Source organism: Ranitomeya imitator, chromosome 10, assembly GCF_032444005.1.
Source record: "Ranitomeya imitator isolate aRanImi1 chromosome 10, aRanImi1.pri, whole genome shotgun sequence".
NCBI classification, from domain to species: domain Eukaryota; kingdom Metazoa; phylum Chordata; class Amphibia; order Anura; family Dendrobatidae; genus Ranitomeya; species Ranitomeya imitator.
The window spans coordinates 72,531,837-72,554,226 of NC_091291.1; the positions used below are offsets into that span (position 1 = coordinate 72,531,837).

At 47.7% G+C, this 22,390-nt stretch overlaps 2 protein-coding genes across 4 annotated transcripts in view; one reads left to right on the forward strand and one right to left on the reverse strand.

Moving 5' to 3' along the window:
- Positions 1–2,597, forward strand: part of DPAGT1 (dolichyl-phosphate N-acetylglucosaminephosphotransferase 1) — a 59,960-nt gene extending 57,363 nt beyond the window's left edge. The window contains exon 9 of the mRNA XM_069742617.1: positions 2,311–2,597. Within this exon, the coding sequence (XP_069598718.1) occupies positions 2,311–2,376 (66 nt within the window). The 3' untranslated portion in view covers positions 2,377–2,597. The remainder of the gene's footprint in view (positions 1–2,310) is intronic.
- Positions 2,598–6,251: 3,654 nt separating this feature from the next.
- The window catches only part of HMBS (hydroxymethylbilane synthase), a 139,676-nt gene continuing 123,537 nt past the window's right edge, over positions 6,252–22,390 (reverse strand). For all 3 annotated transcript variants that reach the window (XM_069742433.1, XM_069742434.1, XM_069742432.1), the window contains exons 9-14: positions 10,847–10,960; positions 10,113–10,151; positions 9,844–9,963; positions 7,350–7,403; positions 7,186–7,272; positions 6,252–6,930 (exon numbers count right to left, since the gene is read on the reverse strand). In XM_069742433.1, coding sequence (XP_069598534.1) covers positions 6,757–6,930; positions 7,186–7,272; positions 7,350–7,403; positions 9,844–9,963; positions 10,113–10,151; positions 10,847–10,960 — 588 coding nt within the window. In that variant the 3' untranslated portion in view covers positions 6,252–6,756. The remainder of the gene's footprint in view (positions 6,931–7,185; positions 7,273–7,349; positions 7,404–9,843; positions 9,964–10,112; positions 10,152–10,846; positions 10,961–22,390) is intronic.

Consider the following 22,390-nt stretch of genomic DNA (forward strand, 5'->3'; position numbering starts at 1 on the left):
GGGGCACATGAGTCTGGTGCTAGTTAATGATGACGCTCGTTTGATCTTGGCCTTAAAAGTAAAAGGTTTTAGAATTGCAGAGTTCGTACACGCCACGTATGGCTGTGCACACACAGTTGCCAGAAATTAACAGATCAAGCACTGCTGTGATCACATCCCAGAAAACATCTAATCCCCGGGGGCGATAGATGCACAACTGCTCATTCACTTTTCTTTTGTGGAGAAATTAAAAAAATAAATGCTTGTCTAAATATTCTAGCTTTATATTAGAAAATAGCATCTCTGCATGCTACAGTGGGAGCAAAGCCATGTAATGAGAAAATCACTATGTATAAAGTAGAAACACTAAAGGTAAGAAAAATGTATACGCTCCCCCCCCCCCCCTAACAAATGGTAACTAGAACTAGGTAGTCTCACTCATCGGCTACTTTCAGGTCCCTAGCAGTGAGAGGGGGCAGAGATATCCTCAGCAGGAAGGCCCTGGTGGTAGGTGAAATAAAGCAAGTCTACTACCTGGCACGGCTTAGTCTGATCTCTATTGTAAGGTGGCTGGGGAGTGGACTTTGTCCCTTTTCCGTTTTTTTGCCTTAGTTGCCATTTTAGGTGTCAAATTACTTAAAACTGCGCACACAATTCATAAATTTGACACATAGTAAAACATTTCCTTGGTGTGAATTTTTTTTTTTTTTTTGTGAAATGTTCAACTTTGTGACACAACAGTTTTGCCTAAATACTAACACACTACATCTGTCGGGGGAGGGATGGAGTAAGCTTAGCCAAACTTTGCAACGTTTTACAAAATGTGCAATTGATGATTTGAAAGAAAACATTTAGGCTATGTGCACACGTTCAGGAATTCATGCAGAAAATTCCTGTGAAAAATCGGACGTTTTCTGCATGAAATCCGCAAGAAAACCGCATGCGTTTTTTGCCGCGGTTTTTTCCGGACACTTCCCAATGCATTTTGGAGTGGGAAATCCGCAGAAAAACCGCAAAAAGATAGAACATGTCCGGATTTTGTGCCTGATGCATTTTTTTGTGTGGAAAAAAACGCATCATGTGCACAAAACATGCGGAATTCATTCTAAATGATGGGATGCTTATTGTATGCGGTTTTTTTTGCGGTTTTATAGCATTTTTATCGGGAAAAACCGCGAAAAAACCGGAACGTGTGAACACAGCCTTACAGTTGCTAAACTCCACCCACAAATACACACACACACACACGAAGTAGACTTAAACAAGGTGCAAATAGAATAAATTGGGCACAGACGGAAAAAAACCTCACAAGGGCAATGCTGAATCAGGGCCAGCAAAAGCAGAGTAATCTCTCGTGTAATTTTCACCTCCAAGCTCTAAAGGTACCGTCACACTCAGCAACTTTACAACGAGAACGACAGCGATCCGTGATGTTGCAGCGTCCTGGATAGCGATATCGTTGTGTTTGACACGCAGCAGCGATCTGGATCCCGCTGTGCCATCGCTGGTCGGAGCTAGAAGTCCAGAACTTTATTTGGTCGTCAGGTCGGCGTGTATCGTCATGTTTGACATCAAAAGCAACGATGCCAGCAACGTTTTACATGGAGCTAACAACCAGCGAGAACAATAAGGCTGTGTTCACACGCTGCGGATCCGCAGCAGTTTTCCCAAAGTTTACAGTACAATGTAAACCTATGGGGAAAAAAAACCACTGTGCACATGCTGCGGAAAAAGCCACGCGGAAACGCTGCAGATTATTTTCCGCAGCATGTCAATTGTTTGTGCGGATTCCGCAGCAGGTTTCAACCAGCACCAATAGGAAAGTGCTGGTGAAAACCCACAGAAGAATCCGCAGAACAAACCGCAAGAAAATCCGCAGTGGTTTTGCACTGCAGATTTTCCAAATCCGCTGCGGAAAAATCCGCAGGAAAATCTGCAGTGTGGGCACATACCCTAAGTGAGTCGCTGTTACGTCACTGGATCGCTCCTGCATCGTTCTGGAGCTGCTGTGTTTGACGTCTCTACAGCGACGCTCCAGCGATCGGCTCGTCTATATCGCTGCAGCGTCACTGAGTGTGACGGTACCTTTACACTTTTCCTAGTGTATGATAACGGGGATCCTGACCATTTCCCTTTAGGACAATGGCTTTGTGGCAACACTTGAGAAGACACAGATTGTGATGTGTCATGCGTCAGCACATGGTGAGATGGTAATACAATAATCCTGTGCCTGAGATGTGACCCGTCACCCTCCCCCCATTAGATACCATTGTAGGAGACATGTCTGCAGTATACAGAGGGCAGGGTCACAGCATGTTTGTTGCCTTGCAGGTTCTGGGCAGCTGCTGTGCCTTCTTAATCCGGTACCAGTTGGTTAGACTCTTCTATGACGTGTGACTTCCACCTCGGACTGTCCGGTAATCGCCTCGCTGCTGCTCTCAGGCCATCCCCAGGATCTGATGTGACCGTCCCCAAGGGATCCATCTTTACATCGATGCACTAGCCGTTTTGGGGTACCTGCACTGGGTACGGATGATTTGTTTTGAAGGAACTAAAGCAGGATTTTCTTTTTAAATGTTAAATATTTAACATTATATAAAATTTATATTTTTAACTAACTTGTCTTTTTATTTCACTTCCCTCTTTATGTAAATGTGATATTTTTAGGAGGGAAATTCCTAGGATCTATTGCCTTGTAGGTAAAATATTTTATAAAGGTAATAGCTATTGCCATACAATCAATATGAGGACAGAGAAGACCCCGGTGAACCCATCTTCCTCCAGATTGTTCATCCAGCAAGTTGCCATGGCTTGAGATCTGGTAATACCAAATATGTAGGGAGATCCGGCTCCTGGGATCTTCATGCGCTCAGACATGTAAGTGGTGAAAGCATCCAGCACTGACCGTGATACATACACTGTTCGTACATGTTACCTAAATCAGTATACGGTCACATTCACATCTGGTTTTAGCTTCCAGACACTGATGTAAAATACTGGATGTGTCCTGAAGGTCCGACGCCTCTTCCTACCGATCTTCATCCAGCACGGAGCAGTGGTACCGAGTGGTCAGTCATTTATTCTCGTAGATTTAAAAACCTCAGTAAAGTATACAGGCCCCAAAGCAGTGTGGACTCTGCACAACATGTCACTAAACTTTCTGAAAAAGGACCAATTCTAGGAGAGCATCTCCATACTCTGGTGTCCAGGGGAAAGCTCCACAACTATCTACCAACAAAGTCTAAATTCATATGGGACAATAGAGGTACAGCAGGACCTCAGTTCTATGTGGCCTATTACCGTACCTCTCTGTACAGCTAGGAGCTGTAATACAGACGTGTGCAGTATCTTCTCTCATCACAGAGAATTGGACGGATCATCAAATCACACTCTGAGCCAATTCTCTCAGATGAGGAAAAATATCTAACTACTCCATTTTCTCAGTCTGTAGAAATGGGATTGCACTCGGATGTCATCTGAGTGCAGTCTGATGGTTTCCACAGACTTGCATGGCCAACTGATCTGAATATCAAATCAGGCATGCTGCTATTGGTTTTTTTTTTTTTATTTCTTTCGCCTTGGACCGTTTTTGTCCAAGATAAAATAAAATCTTAACTTGCATGGCCCCATAGAACAACATTGGTCTGAGTGTGATCCGATGTTTTGTCGATTATACTCAGACCGAAGATACGGTTATGTGCACGAGCCTCAGAGAACCAGGTACAGAGAACTGTTTCTTGGACAAGGGTAGTAATGTAAAAGATAGCCGCTCTGGAGTATGGCTGAATATCCAGGACACTGACAGGAAAACAATGAGTACAATACAGTGCTTTGCAAAAGTATTCGGCCCCCTGGAACTTTTCAACCTTTTCCCACATATCATGCTTCAAAGATAAAGATACCAAATGTAAATTTTTGGTGAAGAATCAACAACAAGTGGAACACAATTGTGAAGTTGAACGAAATTTATTGGTTATTTTTAAATTTTTGTGGAAAATCAAAAACTGAAAAGTGGGGCATACAATATTGTGCGGGGCTGGGATTCCTGGGCATGCACACTGCGCTTGTCAGACGCTCCCCCAGGTTCCCCGCCTTCCAGCGTCGGTCTGTGCAGGAATCTGCCCAGGAATCCCAGCCCCACACCATGCATAATGCATAACACAGTGCGGGGCGAGGATTCAGTAACAGGGTGGCCGCACTGCCTGCACAGTCAGGAACCCGGCATCTGAGCTATGACTGCCAATTGTCAATGCGCCTGCCCCAGGCAGGCACGCACAGCGCAGGCGCCGGATTTAAGAAGAACAGCACGCAGGGGGCGGCGACCATCGCCCCAGAAGAGATGAGTGACGGCAGTTGGGCGCTTCACAGAGGAGGCTTCAGACCCACCTCCATGGACAAAAATAGGTATTTTTGAAAAGTTTCAAAGCGCTTTATTTTAGTAATACATAAACACAAAACTAAAAGAGCCACCTGGTTACAATGCAGCATTACTGCTGCACAAGGTGGCTCTTTTAGTTTATAACGGCTGGAGGGGGTGACAGTGGCCCTTTAAAGCCGGATTTGGATACAAAATTATTTCCAAAACTTTAACCATCCCAAGGAGCACTGTGCAAGCAATCATATTGAAATGGAAGGAGTATCATACCACTGCAAATCTACCAAGACCCGGCCGTCCCTCTAAACTTTCATCTCAAACAAGGAGAAGACTGATCAGAGATGCAGCCAAGAGGCCCATCATCACTCTGGATGAACTGCAGAGATCTACAGCTGAGGTGGGACAGTCTGTCCATAGGACAACAATCAGTCGTATCTGGCCTTTATGGAAAAGTGGCAAGAAGAAACCCATTTCTCAAAGATATCCTTAAAAAGTGTCATTTAAAGTTTGCAACAAGCCCCTTGGGAGACACCAAACACGTGGAAGAAGGTGCTCTGGACAGATGAAACCAAAATCAAACTTTTTGGCAACAATGCCAAACGAACACACCATCCCCACTGTCAAACGTGGTGGCAGCATCATGGTTTGGGCCTGCTTTTCTTCAGCAGGGACAGAGAAGATGGTTAAAATTGATGGGAAGACGGATGGAGCCAAGTACAGGACCATTCTTGAAGAAAACCTGTTTGAGTCTGCTAAAGACCTGAGACTGGAACGGAGATTTGTCTTCCAACAAGACATTAATCCCAAACAAAGCAAAATCTACAATGGAATAGTTCACAAATAAACGTATCCAGGTGTTAGAATGGCCAAGTCAAAGTCCAGACCTCAATCCAATCGGGAATCTGTGGAAAGAGCTGAAAACTGCTGTTCGCAAACGATCTCCATCAAACCTCACTGAGCTCGAGCTGTTTGCCAAGGAAGAATGGGCAAGAATTTCAGTCTCTCGATTTACAAAACTGATAGAGACATACCCCAAGCGACTTGTAATCGCAGCAAAAGGTGGCGCAACAAAGTATTAAGTTAAAGAGGCCGAATAATATTGCACACCCCACTTTTCAGTTTTTGATCTTTCACAAAAATTTAAAATAACTAATTTCGTTCAACTTCACAATTGTGTTCCACTTGTTGATTCTTCACCAAAAATTTACATTTGGTATCTTTATGTTTGAAGCACGATATGTGGGAAAAGGTTGAAAAGTTCAAGAAGGTAGAATACTTTCGCAAGGCACTGTAAATGTGGGACAAATTAATGTGTATTGTCCAAGTGGGAAATCATTGTGTGTCAAAACTCTTAACATTCACTGTATCCTATGTATGCTGCAGTAGTGAGGCACCACAATGGGCGCAGTGTCTCTACTATTTAGAAACAAGCAGTCGTTGTTACTCAGTTCATTAGTTGCAGTGCGAGGCCGGTGCTGATGAGTTCCTATGTTGGCTTCTCACCCTCCTGCTGCTCATTGATCTTTCATTTCTCTCTATGCATAGTAATAGGAAGAAAAAAAAGCAGTGAAGCAGCAGCTGGAGGCAGGAGAAGCCGACATATCAGGAATATTTCATGGATTCATACTACAGACTCTGCACTGCAAGGAAAGAACAGTGAGCGGTCCGGTGACTGACAGCTGTCTGTATGCACACAAAGGCTGTCAGTCACCAGACCGATCACCACAGAATCTGCAGCTTTAATTAATGAATCACAGGTTATACGGAATCTGTAAATCAATCTACTCAGTCCCTGCTCTGTGACAGGCTGTTTATGGTGACAGGCACGACACCCTCTAAAATGGGGGTGTCATCACTTCATGCTGCCCTGAGTACAATAAATGGGGGACAGACTTCCTTTTAATAGATTTTGACAGCCTTCATATTTAATATTCATCTATTCACATTAGCATAGAAATGGGATAAGATAGTTTTATTAGGTGGTTTGAGTAAGGCCAGATGAGCTACATGTAGCTTCTTCTGCAGTGGTTGCTGACCCTCCATCATTACGTTCACATAGCGCCATATTTCTGGCTGCAGCATGTTTCTGTGGAAGCTTCTCCAGCCGTGTAAATGGTCGCAGCTTCTTCATTGTACAGGCTAATAACTGATCACATCGTCCCACATCGTAGCTGCACATTATAAAGTCCTGGTCATGTTCTTCTCTGTATTCTACCAGTGAATGCTGTCTGACGGCCGGGGTCAGTAATCATCTTGGCTTATCTCTACACTTCTTATTGTGTAGGCTGCACTGTCTGGAGAACATATTACATGATCTGCCGAGGTTCTCCAAACAGTGCTACCTAGAAAATAGAAAGTGTGATTGAACTGTCCCTACAGCACCATTAGTACTGTGGTGTGCATTATCTGGCATCATTCAGCTGTCTGGCCACGGTCAGGATCTCTTTAGCGCCTTTGCTCAGTAGTAAGTCTGCTAGTTCTGTTCCTAGATACTCTGCAGATGCCAAGGCCTTACGTGGTACACCAAGTGCTGTGATTCCTACGTGCTGACTATCATCATTTGGTCCATCAACATCCTATATGGGAGGGAAAAAAAAAGTATGGTTCAGCATTAGTCAGTACTCAGCAGGAATATAACAAGAAAGTTTCAACCAAAATGCTGCTTGGATATGTCAATTTGTGAGGATAGCGGGCTACAAACGTCAAGTGCCGTGCTCAGAGAATACGAAGATCCCAGGGCCTTCAGTAAGGTCCATCGCCCATACAGGAGGAAGATGTCAGTGGATAGCAGTGGGGTGTGTGTTAGTAGCGCAGCCTGTAACCTGTCTTACCTCATCCGGGAACAGAACAGGTCTCTGCATCGTCTCCTTCAGGCAGTCGGATCCATCCAGGCTGTAAACCGCGCCAGTAAGATACAGCTAAAGAAACCCAGCACAATGAGAACAGATGCAATGAGTAGGACACAAAGAACCGTGAAAACCTGGAGATCCATTACCTGCGAATCCTGGATAACTGTGCACACTGCCACCGGCACACTGCAGCCACCCTCCTAAAGGGAAACACAATGGTGGCGAATGTCAGTCATCCCATACACACAATCCTAAGGGGAACCTGGCAGGTCGCCTGTGTCTCCACACCGCCAGCACATGTACACTCCTAACAAGACCTGGTCGCCTGTGTCCTCTACACCGCCAGCACGTGTACACTCCTAACAAGCCCTGGTCGCCCGTGTCTCCACACCGTCTGCACGTGTACACTCCTAACAAGCCCTGGTCGCCTGTGTCCTCTACACCGCCTGCAGGTGTACACTAACAAGCCCTGGTCGCCTGTGTCCTCCACACCGCCTGCACGTGTACACTCCTAACGAGCCCTGGTTGCCTGTCGCCAGCACGCGTACACTCCTAACGAGCCCTGGTCACAAATGTTTCCACACCGCCAGTACGTGTACGCTCCTAACAAGCCCTGGTCGCTCATGTCTCCACACCGCCAGCACGTGTACACTCCTAACAAGCTCTGCCTACTGTATAGCTCATTAACGGGAGTCAAAAAACTACTGGCAAATTCTGTTCTCAATATGCAGATATGCTTCAGGCAGCTGATGGGGCGTTTCCCAGACTACTCATCCCACTCACCATGTTATCTCGCCCCTGTGGGAAGGGCTGGTTAGGCAGGGCATTAGTATAGGAGTGTACACATGCTGGTGGTCTGGAGGGCATGGGCGACGTGCCACGTTCCCTTCATGTGGAAGGATGAATACGGTTTCATGAGAAATCCAACACAAACGTGAGAATGTAACATAACTTTCAATGGCAAGCAGATAAAAATAGTAAAGGTGCAAATAAAAAGCCATTCAAATTGGGTTAGAATAGATCAATATCTGTCCATAACACCCCCTCCCCCCCCCCCACAGAGCAATATAGCGGGCCGCTCACCTTATTTATACCCCAATGACTCCCGCCCTTACCAGTGCAATCCACAACTAACCCTCCACTGGTAAGCCCTATTAACACCAAAGTTTCACCCATTCAGGGAACATATAAATTTGCTGCAGAGAAAACGGATTTTATCAAACTGCAGCAGGCAGCCCAGTAAGTGACATCACTGGAATCGGGGTCTCTGCCCCTATATCATGCAGCTCTCAGATAAGGCTTCAGAAATCCAATGACCGATTCCCTGTAAAAGGACTTCTTAAACTTGGTTTGGTACATATATTTGCATTGCAAAGTTCTCAAAAAGTAGAATAATTATAGCAGATCTTAAATAGTGTACAATACATCCTAGTAAAAGGGGCAGATGGGCACAGCTGGTGACTGCACTCATTCTGTTCTGGAAATACGAGAGGGTGATTATTTGGGGTCTACAATTATTAGTCGCTATGAGCTCCTCGTTCACAAAACCATATTTTCAATCAGAGTGGTAGCCATGAAAAGAAAAAAAAAAAAAGACAGCACCAATGTTACTCAGTGGGAAAGTGCACACAAGTGTTTTTTTTCACTGACCCAATCACGCACTGGTTTCTTCAGTGAGCTGATTGAGACTCGCCCATTCAAGTCTAAAAGGTGCAGAAATAAATGTGATGCCACACAGAGCCTCAGCATAACATCCGTGTTTTATAGATACATTACCATTCTGTAACGTAGGAACCTGGTCCTGTACATGATAACTAGCTGCTGCTGTGAAAAGGCAGATTGCATATGGTCGGAAAGTGAGAAAAAAAAAAATCATCTGAGGTCTTTGGATTAAACGCTGACTAATTTGTGATCCGCATGTGTCCCTGACCGTCAGCAGGGGCTCTGATCACACGCTGCGGTGCCATCGGCGGTAACATGCTGTTGTGAGGGTGAACACACAGAATGGTTCGAGAAACACAGGCAAGTACTACAGATTCATAAAGGAATCCGCAGACTTACCGTGTTTTTATGGAGGTGATCAGTCTCCTAGTCAAACCACTCTGGACGTTCTTCCTCGATCCATTCCGGGTGTCAATGTCTGGGGAGTGTACATCCTCAGTGAGCCGCACGTTGTGGCGCCAAAAATGTGAGGGTGATCTCTTAAAGTGAGATCAATATGATTGCTTGTACCTGACTAGCTGAGTGCTAGTTTAGAGGCCAAGAATGCATCAGATTCACAGAGACGATTCACACTGCCTCTCTCAGTCAAAGTTGGTGCCCAACTGAACTTTATTCTCAAAACAAAAGAATATACTAAGAGCAGGAAATGGGGGGGTCGCACAACTTCTGTACAGCTAGTCACTTTGTAATTGGTACAGTGCAAGCTTCATTTTCAGATATGGTGTATTCCAGTATCTTCACTCCTGCATTCCAAAGATTCCTTCCAAGGATCTCCAAGACATCTTCAAAAAACACAATCGCCATCTTGCTACACCATATCTGAACTGACTTATTAAACCTTATATAATTGATTTCATTAGCCATTTCTCCTTCACACTGATCACACCCATTACTTTGATGGTATTCGCGGGGTCTTACCAGTCTTCTCATGAATGCTCTTTCAGCAATGCAGCACAACACAGTCTGAGGGTCCTGTAAGGCACAAACCATCTGCAGTATGTCCAGGTCTCGGGCTCGAACCTCTACAGCTAATGCACCCTATAGAAACAGAGGGTAAAAATGCCATGACTCCAATCATCACAATTCAAGATCGCAAACCTAAAGATATATTACAATATTTATCCAATATAATGCAAATAATGTGAAAAACGAATGACCGAAAAGAAGGAAATCCTGCCAATACGCACCTGACCCACCGCATACAGGCACTGCTCCGGTAACAGGATCTGAGAGGAGGAGGAGGAAAAAAAAGGAACAATCATCAACTGAGGAGCTTCCCAGTTTCACAGGGAGTATATGACAAGTATAATATCCACTGCACGCTCCACTGATGCAAGGAAACCGCTTATTGGAGACCGTGCACAGCAATGAGAAGTGAACAGTGCTCCTTGGGTGCGAACATCGAGGTGTTTCGGTTTATTATCACTTGGGATTCCACTTGCACCCTGCATTCGACAAGTGCGCACTCCGTATTTTATAATGGAAACTTATTATATGGCCTGAGACACCAGATCTGATGAAGGTGCGGTCATAGTCTTATCCGTACTCCCCATGGGGCAGGTTTACTGATCCCGTCCCAGGTTTAGACCGTGAAATCGCTCCACATGTGTGTGCCTCACACCGGATGGGAAGTTTGGCACATCTGCAGACACTCGGCTAACTTTACACCACCTTTTGGTTGGCCTATTTTGTGCCACCTTATTGCATTTGATGCCGCACCACTTTCCAGCTCCTCCACGTGCTGCTCGGTCACCGGGAGCCGCACACAGTAAGAAACTGGACTTCAAGTTGCATAAATATATGAAGGATTTTTGGCTAAAGACCAGGTGCACTGACAAAAGAAAATCTGCCCCCGCCTCCGTGCAAAGTAAAACAATACACTGTGAATGTATTTATGGCAAGAAAACAGCCATCTACTTACCTGATCAATGCGGCTCTCCCAGCCCATGCGATGCAGACCTGCCGCAGCCAAAATAATGGCACTAAAATCATTATGGTCATCCAGCTTTTTCAATCGAGTGTTTAAATTACCCCGCTGAGGAGTGAAGTATTAAGGATGAACACAGCAAAAACAACTGGAAATACACAATATATGGATACTTTCTGAAGAGAAGTATAAAAAATAAAAGGAGGCAGCGCAGTGTGCCAGGGTGGAAGCAGCTCTGTGGGCCAGGGTGGGGGCGTCGCAGTGTGCCAGGGTGGAAGCGGCTCTGTGGGCCAGGGTGGGGGCGTCGCAGTGTGCCAGGGTGGAAGCGGCTCTGTGGGCCAGGGTGGGGGCGTAGCAGTGGGCCAGGGTGGAAGCGGCTCTGTGGGCCAGGGTGGGGGCGTCGCAGTGTGCCAGGGTGGAAGCGGCTCTGTGGACCAGGGTGGGGGCGTTGCAGTGTGCCAGGGTGGAAGCGGCTCTGTGGGCCAGAGTGGGGGCGTCGCAGTGTGCCAGGGTGGAAGCGGCTCTGTGGACCAGGGTGGGGGCGTTGCAGTGTGCCAGGGTGGAAGCGGCTCTGTGGGCGTCGCAGTGTGCCAGGGTGGAAGCAGCTCTGTGGGCCAGGGTGGGGGTGTCGCAGTGTGCCAGCAGCTCTGTGGGTCAGGGTGGAAGCAGCTCTGTGGGCCAGGGTAGGGGTGTCTCAGTGTGCCAGCAGCTCTGTGTGCCAGGGTGGGGGTGTCGCAGTGTGCCAGGGTGGAAGCGGCTCTGTGGGCCAAGGTGGGGGTGGCACACTGTGCCAGGGTGAGGGCGGCACGGTGTGCCAGGGTGGGAGAGGCGCGATGTGCGCCAGGGTCGGGGCGGCTCTGTGGGCCAGGGTGGGAGAGGCGCGGTGTTGCCAGGGTGGGGAGTGTCATCACTTCCTTAGGCTAAATTCACACTGGCCGTTTTTGCAGCTTTTTTATGCAAATGTTACAGTACCGGCAAAGTCTATGAGATTTAAGAAATCTCATGCACACAGCCATGTACTAAACTTTATCAGCATGCACAAGAAACAAATCTGTCATTCCAAAACCTTAGCAAAAGAAAAAAAAAAGCACAAGAAAATGCAAGAAAAAACAAGGAAAACATGATTTTTTTTCTGCAGCTTCGTTACTACGAAGAGGTCGGGTTTTGCTTCAGAAAAAAAAAAAAAAAAAAAAAAAACGCTGAAAAAATGCCTAGTGTGAACTTACCCTTAAAGGGAACCTGTCACCCCGAAAATCGCGGGTGAGGTAATCCCACCGGCATCAGGGGCTTATCTGCAGCATTCTGTAATGCTGTAGATAAGCCCCCGATGTTACCTGAAAAAGGAGAAAAAGACGTTATATTATACTCACCCAGGGGTGGTCCCGCTGCTGGTCAGGTCGGATGGGCGTCTCCGGTCCGCTCCGGCGCCTCCTATCTTCTTTCCATGACGTCCTCTTCTGATCTTCAGCCACGGCTCCGGCGCAGGCGTACTTTGCTCTGCCCTCTTGAGGGCAGAGGATAGTACTGCAGTGCGCAGGCCCCGGAAAGGTCAGAGAGGCCCGGCGCCTGCTCGCTACAGTACTTTACTCTGCCCTCAACAGGGCAGAGCAAAGTACGCCTGCGCCGGAGCCGTGGCTGAAGATCAGAAGAGGACGTCATGGAATGAAGATAGGAGGCGCCGGAGCGGACCGGAGACGCCCATCCGACCTAACCAGCAGCGGGACCGCCCCTGGGTGAGTATAATATAACGTCTTTTTCTCCTTTTTCAGGTAACATCGGGGGCTTATCTACAGCATTACAGAATGCTGCAGATAAGCCCCTGATGCCCGTGGGATTACCTCACCCGCGATTTTCGGGGTGACAGGTTCCCTTTAATGAGCCACATACAGCACTGCAGCTCATAGAGAACTTAGTCACAAGTGACAGCCTCACTGGAAGATGAGGAAGCAGGACGGATCTCCCCCCCAATAAGGACATCAGGAAGGGTCTCCCCCCAATAAGGACATGCTGAAAGGGACCAACAACCTTATAGAAGGATCCCTTATCCGCAGGGGTGCAGAAGGGAAAGGTGTGAAGCAAAATAGATCTGTGCCTGGTAAGGAAGCAGTAATACAGGGTGGGCCACCCAAGTAAAATGGGAATGGTTGGTGATATCACCTTCCTGTTTGTGGCCCATTAGTTTTCTCCCTCCCATATACTAATGTGCCACAAACAGGAAGTTGATATCACCAACCATTCCCATTTTAGGTGTATCCATATACATGGCCCACCCTGTAGCTCCTTCTGATGACACATGAAGGGACTCAGATAATGAACCTGTAGTCTTGATAGTTACTACTAATGGTATGAGGACCTCCCCATCATCCAGCCACTGCTTAGAACATGCCCTGGATAGATCTAGCTTGGATGAAAATTGCAAGCGATATTTCCCCGTCATCCTCATTAAGGACATTTAACAGTTGTGAAGGGATATACACAGAGGATGACGCGTCTGTAGAGGATAATAGAACATGACGCCACCACGTAATAATTCTGTCCGGAATGGTTTTGATCATTTATATGTTTCCCAGACTTTTTGAATTAACATGCAATACTGAAAAATACTGGAGAAGTTTTTTTTGCCTCTGAAAGACTAGCCTCAGAATCGTTTGTAAAAGAGGTGTGGCGCCTTTACGATGGCCTGATGGAGCAGTCCAGCTACGCCCATGCCTGATGGAGCCGTCCAGCTACGCCCATGCCTGATGGAGCCGTCCAGCTACGCCCATGCCTGATGGAGCCGTCCAGCTACGCCCATGCCTGATGGAGCCGTCCAGCTACGCCCATGCCTGATGGAGCCGTCTAGCTACCCCCATGCCTGATGGAGCCGTCCAGCTACCCCCATGCCTGATGGAGCCGTCCAGCTACGCCCATGCCTGATGGAGCCGTCCAGCTACGCCCATGCCTGATGGAGCCGTCCAGCTACGCCCATGCCTGATGGAGCCGTCCAGCTACGCCCATGCCTGATGGAGCCGTCTAGCTACCCCCATGCCTGATGGAGCCGTCCAGTTACATCCATGCCTGATGGAGGACCAGATCTCCTACGCGGATTACACGTTGGACTTTCTGTAAAGAACTAACCCTCTTTTTCCTCCTGGATTACAACATCCTCTAGATTACAACTATTCACTACTAACTCGCTAATGTCTGCTACACCAGGGGTGTCAAACTGCATTCCTCGAGGGCCTCAAACCATGCGTGTTTTCAAGATTTCCTTAGCATTGCACAAGGTGCTGGAATCATTCTGTGCAGGTGATTAAATTATCACCTGTGCAATGCAAGGAAATCTTGAAAACGTGACCTGTTTGCAGCCCTCGAGGAATGCAGTTTGACACCCCTGTGCTACACTGAATCCTCATCCATTCCTTCTGGGCTACAACAGTCCACCACCGACTCGCTAATGTGTATCACAATGATTGCTCACCATCCCCACTAACTCGCTAATGACCATCAAACCGATTCTTCACCTATTCCTACTGGATTACAACATTTCTCGGATTAGAATTCCACATTACAGATATATCAAGATAATTGTAACCTCGACTTTCTCCATCGTCTCATTGGGGGACACAGGACTGTGGGTGTATGCTATTGCCGCCAGGAGGCTGACACTAATTTGACAAAAAAAAAAGGTAGCTCCTCCTCCATAGTATACACCTTGACACTGGCCCTGACAGCTCCAGTTTATGCTTAGTGTCCGTAGGAGGCACATCTCTGGGTTTTCCCAGATACATTCTACCTTGAGGATAAGATAGGGGCGACGGACCTTTTTGAAGGGGTCCGATCTCCCCAAACCAACAACGGGCGAGCACGTGTGAGTGTCGCCTCCACGTATCCTTTCCCGCGACGTGGGATTGCCGGACTAAAAACCTGACCACCCTGAGGTAACGAAACCCTAGGTTGTACAGGCATTCATGCATTGTCCGTGCAGCCTCCACTTCAATCACCAATGCATTGGACTGCGGTGCTTAAAGGAGGCAGACGGTCCCTCTCCTCACCTTCTGAAGGGTGAAGGAGTTAGGGTGCCTGCACCGTCATGTATGTATATATATATATATATATATATATATATATATATATATATATATATATATATATATATGTATATATGTATATATGTATATATGTATGTATGTATGTATGTATGTATGTATGTATGTATGTATGTATATATATATATATATATTTACGTGTATGCCTCTTTTCTAACCTTGTGTGTTGTCAGAGGCTGCGGGGGGGGGGGGGGGGCTCCTGCTTCATTGCGTGGTCTCAGGTGGTAAAACGCCATGCTGCACTTAGTGCGGTGCCGGTTCCAGGTTGTCTCCATAGCTAAAGCACGGGTGGAAGTCCCGCCCCTAGCAACTTTCTTCCGGCAGCCCGCTGCATCATGGTCACTGTAGTTCCCTGCAGGATCATGGGCGGAAGTTCCGCCCCTAGCAACTTTCTTCCGGCGGCCCGCTGCATCATGGTCGCTGTAGTTTCCTGCAGGGTCGTGGCGGCGCGTACTTCCGGTTTCGTGCTCCCAGCGTTTCTAGGAGAGCGCAGGTATGGGGAAAATCAAGTCCCCTGCTTTGGCCTTTGCACGATCCTTATGGCGGCTCCTCCCCCTTTTCATGATCTTCATAAGGGAGGTTTTCTCTGCTCAGAGCTCGGTTTAGTGTGGTGCTCAGAACCGACGGGGACACAGGACTGGGGTAAGTGCTACTTCCCTCAGCCTGACAGCAGTTTTTTGTTCTAGACCCAGTAGCTCATAAAGAGTTTCATAGCAGCAACAGCAGCAATAGTCATCATGTCTAGAAGGACTAAGTCTCACACAGTCCTGTATACCTCATGCATTACTTGCCGGGCTTCTTTTCCGCATGCGCAAACTAGCCATTTCTGTGAAGCTTACGATTCCGAACGCGCTCAGGAGCCCCCGCCTGCTATTCTGCCGGGTATGCCTGTATCTGAGACTGCTAAGTAAATAAGGCAGCACACTGCAGCGCTGAAACATGCAAACTTGAAACACTAAATTTGAACTGCATTACTGCACTAGAAATATGAAAAATGAGAGCGTTTAGCGCATAAAAATGGCCAATTTTATGTGTACCTGGTAGCCCCTTTACGGCATCTCTCTTATACCAGGTCCTACACTTGCCTTACCTCGCTGAGAATAAACATCTCCATCTGAATGGGTACATGTGAAACCTCTTCCTAGACTAAAATTCAGATGGAGACGTTTATTCTCAGCGAGGTAAGGCAAGTGTAGGACCTGGTATAAGAGAGATGCCGTAAAGGGGCTACCAGGTACACATAAAATTGGCCATTTTTATGCGCTAAACGCTCTCATTTTTCATATTTCTAGTGCAGTAATGCAGTTCAAATTTCGTGTTTCAAGTTTGCATGTTTCAGCGCTGCAGTGTGCTGCCTTATTTACCTAACTATGTACGAGTTGGCGACTCTAGGTTCAGCACCTGTTCACACTTAGTCTATGTTTGGATGTGCCGGTCAGGTTTTTGAAATGTATCTGAGACTGCGGCATCTCCCCCTGAGTGGGTCGTATCCTTAACGCAATCTATGGCGTCTCTAACAAAGGCGGTTGAGTCCCTTCAAACCCCTGTCAGGGACGTTCATCCATCTGTTTCAGAAAGATCCTCCGATTCTCAGGACCCTCCGGCCTGCAGGGGCCGTACTCCCTCTAGGCAGACGCGGGGGAAGCGTACCCATACAGCGTCTCCCGGTCCGTCGGGTGCATCTGCATCTGTGAATTCAGTCTCTCGGTCTCCCTCACCTGTGGGAGTGAGTGAACATGGTTCGGACTTTGACTCTGAAGGGTCTTTTGATTTAGAAGCTCCTGATTATCAGGAATAAGTTGACAGTCTCATTGAGGCAGTAATCCAGTCTTTGGGAGTAGAGGATGTAGCCACCTTACCTTCAGGTCATAAGGTGTCTTTTAAAAGATTCAAGCAACCTCATAAGGTGTTTTCTTCTCATCCTGAGTTTGAGGATTTAGTTCAACGTCACATGGAGCGACCGGATAAACGTTTCTTAGGCCAGAAGGCCCTGGGTACCAGGTATCCTTTCGCACCCGAGATTTGTAAAAAATGGGCAGAATCTCCTTCTGTGGATCCTCCCGTGTCCCGTTTGGCCTCTAACACACTGCTGTCTCTTCCTAATGGGTCTGCTATTAAAGATCCTACTGATCGGCTCTTAGAGAGTCTAGCTCGGTCGGTGTTTGAGGCTTCAGGGTCAGCCCTCGCGCCGTCTTTTGCGGCGACATGGGTTGCCAAAGCTATGATAGCTTGGCCAGAGTCCGTCACTAAGGCTCTTCAGGATAGGGAGTTTCCTGTAGAAGTGATAGAGATGTCTAATCAGATATCCTTGGCTGGGAATTATCTGATTAATGCATCTTTGGATGCGGCAAATTGTTCAGCATTGGCAGCTGCAAATGCTATCGCTATCAGAAGGGCTCTATGGCTGAGAAATTGGCGGGCGGACTCCACTTCAAAAAGTCCCTTACATCCCTTCCTTATCAAGGTGGCCGATTATTTGGCGCAAAGTTGGATCAACTTATATCTGATACCACAGGGGGAAAGAGTAATTTCCTTCCACAACAAAGGGTTAAGCAACCTTTTCGTCGCCAATTTCAAGCAAGGTTTAAATCCTTTCGTAACACCCGGTGGTCTGCAGCACCAAGCTCAGGTCCTCCAAGTCGGTCTAACCAAGACAGGGAACACCAAGTCTCATATAGAGCCAATCCATTGGCAAGAATGCGATATCAACCATCAAGATCTAGGGGATCTAGATATCCTCGGTCTTCGGCTAAATGACTGGAGGCAGCCTCATGTCGCCTTCAACAGAGTAGGCGGTCGCCTACTTCTGTTCCATCAGTCCTGGCTGTCAGTCGTTTCCGACAGATGGGTGAGAGAACTGGTGGTTTCAGGGTACAAAATAGAGTTTCTCTCTCTCCCTCCAAGCCGTTTTTTTCCGTCCAGTCTTCCCAGTTCAAAATCCCGTCTAAGGGTTTTATTCAAAGTAGTCGAGTCTCTTCAGTCCAACGGGGTCATTGTTCCCGTTCCAGGGGTAGAAAGGTTCCAAGGATTCTATTCCAATCTGTTTACGGTCCCCAAAAAAGATGGGACTGTAAGACACATTCTGGACCTAAAGTGTTTGAACAAGTTCGTCAGCACTCGTCACTTCCGTATGGAGTCGCTCCGCTTGGTTATTGCGGCTATGGAAAAGGGAGAATTCCTAGCTTCCATAGATATCCAAGATGCCTATCTGCATGTCCCCATATTTCTTCCGCATCAAAGATTTCTACGGTTTTCCATAGGCGAACGTCACTTCCAATTCACAGCATTACCTTTCGGTCTCGCCTCTGCTCCCAGGGTGTTCACAAAGGTGATGTCAACAGTTGTGTCCATCCTGCACTCCCGGGGCATAGTCATTTTGCCATACTTGGACGATCTCTTGGTCAAGGGGCCAACTTTTCAAGCATGCAAAGAGAACGTCAGCATCACTTTGGACACACTATCCCGACTAGGGTGGCTGGTCAATCTAAAAAAAGTCATCTCTAGTCCCATCTCGAAAGATTTCTTTTTTAGGAATGATCTTCGATACTTCTCGGGGTCTGACTATCTTACCCCAGAACAAGGTACTCTGCCTTCGGCAGGAAGTGAAAATACTGCAGCAGCCGAGTTTTCACTCAATCCGGTTTTGCATGAGGGTCTTGGGCAGGATGGTGGCGGCCATGGAAGCAGTACCATTCGCCCAATTTCGTCTTCGCCCTCTCCAGCAGGCAATTTTGTCAGCCTGGAACAGGAGTCATGCTTCTCTCAACCTCCGGTGCCGTCTGTCTCCCCGGGTCAGGCAGTCTCTCATATGGTGGATGAGGAGCTCCTCTCTGTGGCAGGGGAAAGCCTTTTCTCCAGTCCATTGGCTGGTGGTTTCTACAGACGCCAGTCTTCTCGGTTGGGGAGCAGTGTCACCAACACACAGCACAAGGTTTTTGGTCCCCAGGGGAGTCAACTCTTCCAATCAATCTGTTGGAGATAAGGGCAATTTGGCTGGCTCTGCAGCACCTTCACCATCTTCTGGCGGGTCACCCGGTCCGGATCCAATCGGACAATGCCACGGCTGTGGCTTACGTAAATCATCAGGGGGGCACCCGCAGCAGGTCAGCCATGCGCAAGGTAGGGCAAATCCTCCGCTCGGCCGAGAACAACCACTCCGTGATCTCGGCAGTTTACATCCCGGGCAAGGAGAACTGGGCAGCGGACTTTCTGAGCCGTCAGGGTCTTGCGCCCGGGGAATGGTCTCTTCACCCCGACGTTTTTCGTCAGATTTGCCAACGCTGGGGTATCCCGGACGTGGATCTAATGGCATCCGGGTGGAATGCCAAGGTCCCCAGGTTCGTAGCTCGTTATCGAGATCCAAGAGCTCTCGCCGTAGACGCACTGGTCCTTCCTTGGAACCAGTTTCGTCTTCCATATCTGTTTCCTCCTCTGGCGCTCCTCCCAAGGGTAGTCAGGAAGATCAAGATAGAGGGAGTTCCGGCAATTCTAGTCGCCCCAGATTGGCCTCGGAGGTCATGGTACGCAGACCTCGTTCAGCTGATTGCCGGGGTTCCTTGGCAGCTACCAATGCAGCCAGATCTTCTGTCGCAGGGGCCGATATTCCACCAGAACTTAGGGGCCCTGCGTTTGACGGCTTGGCCGTTGAATCTTGGATTCTGACCCAGGCCGGTTTTTCTCAAAAGGTAGCTTCCACTATGATTAATGCTCGAAAGACTGTTTCTGCGCGCATTTACCACCACACCTGGAAAGTTTTTCTCTCGTGGTGCAGGAAGAAGGGTCTTCCTCCTTTACGGTTCTCCGTTCCTAATATTTTAGTTTTTCTCCAAGCTGGTTTAGACTCAGGTCTCGCTCTAAGTACCCTTAGGAGGCAAATATCAGCCTTATCGGTTCTTTTCCAGCGCAGGATTGCTACCATTTCACAGGTCAAGACTTTTTTGCAGGGAGTCTCTCACATGGTCCCCCCTTACAGAGCCCCGCTAGAAGCTTGGGACCTTAATCTGGTCTTGAGCGCTCTTCAGGAAGCCCCATTTGAGCCCCTCCAAGAAGTTTCTTTAACGTATCTTTCTTGGAAGGTTTTGTTTTTGGTAGCCATAACCTCCATTAGGCGGGTGTCGGAATTGGCGGCCTTGTCCTGCCAGTCGCCGTTTCTGCAATTTCATCAGGATAATAGGTATTAAGCTTACCGTTAATTATGTTTCCAGGAGTCCATCCTGACGGCACTCTGGAGGGCGTCCTTCCTCCCTTGCTGGGACAGGAAACACACGAGAGTTTAAAAGGTCCGGTCCCACCCCCAAACCTCAGTGTTGTAACAAGAACCGCCTCAAGGAAATGCAGAAAAGACATTTTAATGGTCAATTGAACATAATACATTAAAAATCAGACACATATTACATCATATGCTATGAACACACTACAACTCTGCCAGAGTTATATTATATTATGCCTATCCATATTACCAGGGGGGGAACTACCCGTGCTGTCAGGATGGACTCCTGGAAACATAATTAACGGTAAGCTTAATACCTATTTTCCAGGACGTCATCCTGACAGCACTCTGGAGAGTACCAAAGCACCTCCTCAGGGTGGGATTACCGCTTGGAGAACCTTTCTCCCAAAAGCAGTATGATAACCAGACAAAACATCGAGTTTACAAAAGGTATTAGCACTGGCCCATGTTGCCGCCCTACAGATCTGATCTAGAGAGGCACCAGCCCTCTCTGCCCAAGATGTAGCTATCCCTCGAGTAGAGTGTGCATGAAGACCCCCCGGAGGAGAAATCCCCTCTGATCGGTAGGCCTCAGAGATCACCGAAGTGATCCAACGAGCGATCGAGGCCTTAGAAGCCTTTTTTCCCTTATTTCTCCCACCAAACAAAATAAACAAATTTGGATCAATACGCCAAGAGTTGGTGGCCGCCAGATAGTCAAGGACAGCCTGTCTGACATCTAGAGAATGCAAAGCTCTCTCCTTAGCATTAGCCGGATTATTGCAGAAGGATGGTAACACGATTTCCTGGTTCCTATTTTTAAAGAGTTGCTACTTTTGGAATAAACGAGGGATCAAGTTTGAGGATTAAACTTTCATCTCTAATCTGAAGGTACGGATCCCTAGTACTCAGAGCCTGAATCTCCCCCACTCTCTTAGCTGTGGTAATAGCTACTAAGAACGCTGTCTTTCGTGTTAGAACCAAAATGGGCATATTATCAGCTGAGGCGTAAGTATCTTTACAGAGAAATCTGAGGACCAAATTAAGGTCCCAGGAAGGCGACAGTTGCCTAATGGTGGGGCATAACCTCTGGGTGGCTCTGATAAACCTGACTATCCAAGGGTGAGATGCTAGGGGATAGTCAAAAAAGGAGCTAAGAGCGGAGATCTGCACTTTCAGGGTGCTTGGTTTGAGACCTTTGTCAAACCCAGCCTGCAGGAAATCTAGAATTCTAGGTAAGCCGGGAGTGCCTGCCGCAATCTCGGACCAGCCACCCTCCAGACAGAATAGTCTCCAGATCTTCAAATAAATTGCCGACGTGACAGGCTTCCTACTGGCCTTGATTGTGGCAATTACTTGACTTGATAGCCCTCTGGCCTTCAAGATCATCCCTTCAGGATCCAGGCCGAGAGATGGAGCTTCTCTGGATTTGGGTGATACACAGGACCCTGGTGGATTACATCTGTCCTGAGAGGCAGCTCTACTGGGTTCTCGACTGCTAAGTCTACCAGACGGGAGAACCAACTTCTTTTCGGCCAGTATGGCACAACCAGAATAACTCGAGCCCGGTCTTCCTTGATCTTCTTGAGAACGGCAGGGATTAAGGCCAGAGGAGGGAAGGCATAAGAGAGAGGTTCTGTCCAATCCTGGCTCAGACAGTCTATCCCTTCCGGAAGATCCCGCGGGTTCAGAGAGAAGAATTTTGAGACCTTCGAATTTCTCCTGTTTGCAAAAAGGTCTATACTGGGAGTTCCCCAGCGAAGACACAAATCCCGGAAGATATCCTGGTTGAGTTCCCACTCTGTTGCAAACACTCTTCTCCTGCTCAGGAAGTCTGCAATGACGTTCTGGGAGCCTTCTACGTGAACCGCAGAGATGGAAAGGACCGATCTTTCTGCCCAGCGAAATATTCTCCCTGCCAGTTCCTGAAGTCGATAGTGCCTTGGACCTCCTTGATGCTTCAGAAAGGAAACCGTAGTCACATTGTCGGATAGAATCCTGACATGTCGATTCTCCAGAATCTGATGGTTCCTTTTCAAGGCCTCCCAAACGGCATACAGTTCTTTGAAGTTGGAGGAACTGTGAACGACGTCTGAAGGCCATCTGCCCTGTAGAATCCTGCCTTTTAAATGAGCACCCCAGCCCCAGGCGCTGGCGTCTGTTGTGATTACCACATAGGGATCGGTGGACCATAGCACCCCGTTCCTTAACTTCTCTGGGTTTGTCCACCAAAGGAGAGAC